At 39.1% G+C, this 5,240-nt stretch overlaps 1 protein-coding gene across 1 annotated transcript; it reads left to right on the top strand.

Annotated features, from left to right (window-relative positions):
• Positions 1-422: 422 nt before the first annotated feature.
• srek1ip1 (SREK1-interacting protein 1) lies at positions 423-3,763 on the top strand. The gene is made up of 5 exons (XM_041935859.1): positions 423-533; positions 981-1,028; positions 1,317-1,475; positions 2,189-2,264; positions 2,526-3,763. The coding sequence occupies exons 1-5, from the start codon at positions 521-523 to the stop codon at positions 2,770-2,772; spliced, it is 543 nt and encodes a 180-aa protein (XP_041791793.1). The 5' UTR covers positions 423-520; the 3' UTR covers positions 2,773-3,763.
• Positions 3,764-5,240: the final 1,477 nt, after the last annotated feature.

Below are 5,240 nucleotides of genomic sequence, written 5' to 3' on the forward strand. Positions count from 1 at the left end.
TATAAATATAAGTAAGAATAGAGAATTCGTCTCCTTATGTTTAGTCATGTTAAACCTGGTATCATCTGCGTTTAGTTCTTTATCTTTTATTGCATAATTTACTGAAAACAAATAAAAATGCAGATTCTGCACTGACAACAGTGTCAGGTTTTGTTCTTTTCATCTATCTTTTCAGGATTTAACATGTTTCTCAGTTCTTCAAAGCTGTCCTTAAATGTATTTTAAGGACAAAGCTGTCCTTAAATTATTTGTTAAACTGATGAATAGGTCCTTTGCACCAGTGCAAACGATTACACTAAACCCCAGTCCAGTTGGTGGCGGTAATGCGCCAATAATTTGGCTTGTCAACCGCTATCGAAGGGGAACAAAAAAAAAAGGAACAAAAGAAGACGGCGGAACCCAGTATTGTAAATGTTTTCGGCCGGCGGTATTTTGAGTGAAGACTCGTGGAAATTCAGGGTTGTCCGCGCGCCAACGTCTATCAGTTTTGTACTTTTTCGGCTTTACTGTGGAAAGTACAATGACTGATCCAGGTAGGTGTTTTTGTTTGTAAGTGAACATTTTGAGATGTATGACTCCTGTAGTTTGCTGTGAAAATGTCAGAGTAACGAGAAACACGAAGTGACGCTTATCCTTAACGTTAGCCCAACGTTCACACAGCTGTAAAGCTGTACTAGCAACGCATTATTTTATTAGCAGTAACTACAGTTAGCTAGCTAAATGTTTATGTACCTCCACGACTCAAGAACAGAAAGAAATGTAGCTACTGAAAGTGAAAAGTTTTCGTTTGTCGTGGGAAAGTATTGAGCAAATCTCCAGACATGTTTTATATGCTTTAGTATGAATTCAAGGAGAGCCTAACACATAGAATTGATCATTTTAAATGCAGTTATTTTGCTACAAAAGCTATAGCTAATGTACATATTGACTTAATAATCATGTTATTGGACAAGCTCTAAAAAACTCTTCATATCGCACAGGGCCTAATAAGGACAACATCAGAGCGGGGTGCAAGAAATGTGGATATCGTAAGTAAAGCAAGCTAAAGGAGGAGTTTTGTTGTTTTTGTGTTTCTGTTAGTCCCTTCATAAGCCTGGGTACACGTAGCTTGTTAACAGTCTGTTGTAAAGGTCTAGTGATGCATTTAAGGATCCTTTACAGTCACATTTAATCCAGAAATGTTGATGTTAATAGTGAGTAAATACTGATTCGTATGATGATTAATATTTCGTTATAGCAGTTGGAAGGGTTAGTGTAAAATCATCCTGCTTTGTCATCGTTTTTCACCCATTCTCTCTTGGGCGTTGATTTTTCAGCGGGCCACTTGACCTTTGAGTGCCGAAACTTTGTCAGAGTTGACCCCCAGAAAGACATTGTTCTGGATGTGAGCAGCACCAGCAGTGAGGAGAGTGAAGACGACATAGCCACAGCTCAACGCAATGAGAAGCTGGGGCGAAGTGGCCAGCATCAGAGAGGTAATGAATATTAAGTTTAAACTGATAATATTGGAAATAAACAGCAATAAGATAATCATTAATGATGGAGATGGGAATTTGGAGAAGAAAAAAAAACAATAATGGGAAGTAGGAAAAACATAATGCAAGGAAATATCCTTTTTAAATAGTCTTGGAAGAACTCGCTGACAGATTCACAAGATAGTTTTACACACGAGTGGCAATAAGACATTAGGAAATTCTGTGTCAGTACTCAGAAGTCACATAACTTGATGTTAATAAACTCCACAAACAGAAAAAGGTTTGCCAGCCTGGCTGGACTGTGATGCTTTGAAGCAAAGAAGCAAGAAAGACAGAGGAAATTACTCGAGGTTTCTCCTGTTACAGGATACAGTCTCTATTTTTGTCTTAAATTTCTATGTCTTGGGAAAGCTAGACAAGACTTTCATATGGGGATACTATGTTAAATCAGTGAGTTCAGAGTTAGTGTCGGATGGGATGTTTCCTTTGACACAGCCTTAATTTGTGATTGAGGCTAAACCAGATCTTGCGTAGTATGTCCTAGACAAGGTAGATTCTGCTGTCTTTAGAACTCATCAGGTGGATTTTGGTGATTTATCATAGAGGAGCGACAGCAGTACACACAGATATTGCATCACTTGCCACTTTAATTTCCAAGCAGCTACTGTTCCAATAAAAAGAATCTTGACTCTTCTGTCTGTAATTCTGTGCAGGTTCCTATGATGATGACGATAATAGAAAAAAGAGGCACAAACAGAAAAAAGGCAGCAACAGAATGTCAAGAAAGAGGTAACCTTTTGTTCACACTGACCCTAAACATCACTTTTTAATTCTTCTTCAGTCTTCTGACAACAGAAACATAATGGAAATATAAACAATGTATAGAAAGATCTGTCTATGTAGTGTGAGTGGATATACTGTATTTAAGCAGTAAATAAGCAATAACAGATTTAAAGCAGATATAATCCAAAATAAACTGGTCAGATCAGTTTGCTTATCTTACTGGCTTGTGGTCTTTCAATGATTACTTTTTTTTTTTTTACTCACTAGATCTGCTTCATCGTCGAGTGATGAGATCACAAAGAAGAAAAAGAAACACAGCCAGTCCTACTCTTCATCTGACGAAGAGGAGAGGAAAAAGAAGAAGAAAAAGAAACTGAAAAGCCACAAGAAGAAAAGTAAAAAGAACAAAAGGGACCACGGGAAGAACCATAAGAAGAAACAGAAGAAGAGGAAACATGAATCGTCTTCCTCCTCTTCCTCTTCCAGCTCCAGTGAATCCTCAGACAGTGACTGACACAGCTGAATGATGCAGTGTCTGGAGGAACAACATATTTATTCTGCAGTCCACCTAAAGTGTGTTTTGCAGACATTGTCATCTTGTCCCATACAAGTTATTACATCACTGAGGATTTCAATGTTTCAGTGGTTCAAAAAAAAGAAACAGATAATAGAGTTTAACGCCATCATGACAGTGAAAAAAAAAAATCTGGTTCTGGTTCTCTGAAGAGTTTTGGAGAACATGCACAAAGCCTGGGAACATGTTCTGATATATTGTTTCTCACTGTTTATTTTGTGCAGAGGAGTTTTATGTGACACATGGTGCAGTCTCTTGTCATACGTGTTACTGGACAGGTCAGGGACAAAAACCTGAATATTTTTTAGCAAAATTTGTTCCTTGTTAATGTTTCCAGTGCTGTCCTTTTGTTTTTGTTTTCATTTCTTATACACACTTTGTTGCTCAATGCTTCTCATTAAGGTTGCACCCCAAAAATTTGACAATGCCAAACATGAATGTTAAACATGATTTGACTCCTTAAACGTTGACCAGAAATAATGGCTAAGAGTCACAATGACTAATGGCTGATGAATGAACAAGTATTTACAATCAGCCTGTTTGTCTGTTCTGAGCAGTCTGCAGCAGTTGAGCTATTTGGTAAGATCAGTAGACAAAAAAGAGTTATAGTATACAGTTTAGTATATAATAGTGTAAATGTTCATACGGTATCACAATGAAACTCCTGGAGGTTCCTGGGAAGACAGTGCGGTTACAAGTAATATGGTTATTGTCAAAGAATGAATTTGATTGTTTAAGCACACAGACCTCATTGAAAACCGTATGAACATTTTAAGAGCTTCTCTCAAAATGTGTGTTAACTGTCATTAACTGAGTCTCTTCATACAGCTTTGTTTATTACCTCTGCACATTTTATCTTTGCTTCAGTCTGTCTTTTTTGGTCCTGCAAGAAGTTCTTTGATTGCAATAAAATATATATATTTGTATCAAACTGTCACATCTGTTTCAGGTTAATTTTTTGTCATTTGTAATTGCAACAATACAAGATGTTACATGGCAGATAATAGACATAAAAGTTACTCATGATGCTATACAGACCTACTGACATGTTCAAATGTAATAAAGCAGATAGAATTCTTATTTCCTGTAGAGGGCAGCAACATACCTCAAATGTGTTAAAACCTGACTGATGAGATGAAGGACTATGATCTAAAAAAATCTTAGAATCATATGTAACAGAGGAATGTGTGGATAAAGAAAACACACATCACCTGCTATGTAGCAGAAAACATTTCATCTGCATGTATCAAATGTCAGACGCTCTGTGGGAAACCAAAGTGGTGGGTTTGTATCCTGAGCAAACATTTCAGCATTTTGGTCAACATCTCTCAAACTCCACGATTTGGTCAGTGAATCAATGGCACATGCCACAAATTTAAAGAGGAGAATTGTGTTAATTCTTAAGATTTCTGGATACAGTCAGTGTCTATGTCTGTTGAACATTTGAAAACCCATCATAATGACTTGCCACCTCACAGTACTGCATGTATGTCTCTTTACTCCGCCTAGTGGTCGCTGTGTGAACATTCAGACTGAGCTGACTCCATTCAGGTTGCTGCCATCATCTTCACAGATACTGTGCCATGGAGACAGACACACAGACAAACTTCCTGACACTTGTTTGATTTGCCAAATAATCATGAATAGACAGCAGTTGCTGAGTAACAACACACTTTGGCTTGTGGCAGCTGCGTCGAACATCAATCTCACTTGCTGCGGTAAATGTTCGAGGGGGAATTTGATAAACGCAGGGAGTTGCGTATGTCACGTCCTCACAGGAAGAGCCTATCCACATATTCACACTACATATACACACGGACACATGCTTTAACATGTCAAAAAAAAAAAAAAAAAAAAAAACTGCCTCATGCAGAAACTTTTAGATTAAGAACAGTACACACACATACAAACCCTCCTATCACAACCTGCAGGACAGAAACTCACTTTTCAGAGAGTGTCCGAGGCAGAGCACCTCAGGGTGGACCAGGGAGGACAGGCTGTCAGCAGGAGGCCGGGGCTGGACCACCTCATCTGCTGCCTGTGGCACAGGCAGAGGCACCTTGGTGGCCCACAGGCGGGTGCAGCAAACCTCATGAAGCATCATTTTACCGTGATCATTGCTTCCATCCCTCTGCCTCCATGCTGTCAGTATCACAGAGCCACAGAAGCTTACGAACCTTACGAGCCGAGGATCTTTGGAAGCTTTGTGTCTTCGGTGTTTTGTTCGATCGGGGCTTCGTGACAGATGTTTACAACAGTCCCATTGATTTCACTTTGCCTTGGGGAAGGGGGTATCTTCTTAAACATCTGCAGCCTCCTGACAGCTACATGCATGGCTGCTGATCAGAGCACGGCATTACGACGAGGCACATCCCGCTCCTTTACCTTTTTGAGTTCCAGAGGGCAGA

This window comes from Chelmon rostratus, chromosome 4 (genome assembly GCF_017976325.1).
Source record: "Chelmon rostratus isolate fCheRos1 chromosome 4, fCheRos1.pri, whole genome shotgun sequence".
NCBI lineage: Eukaryota > Metazoa > Chordata > Actinopteri > Chaetodontiformes > Chaetodontidae > Chelmon > Chelmon rostratus.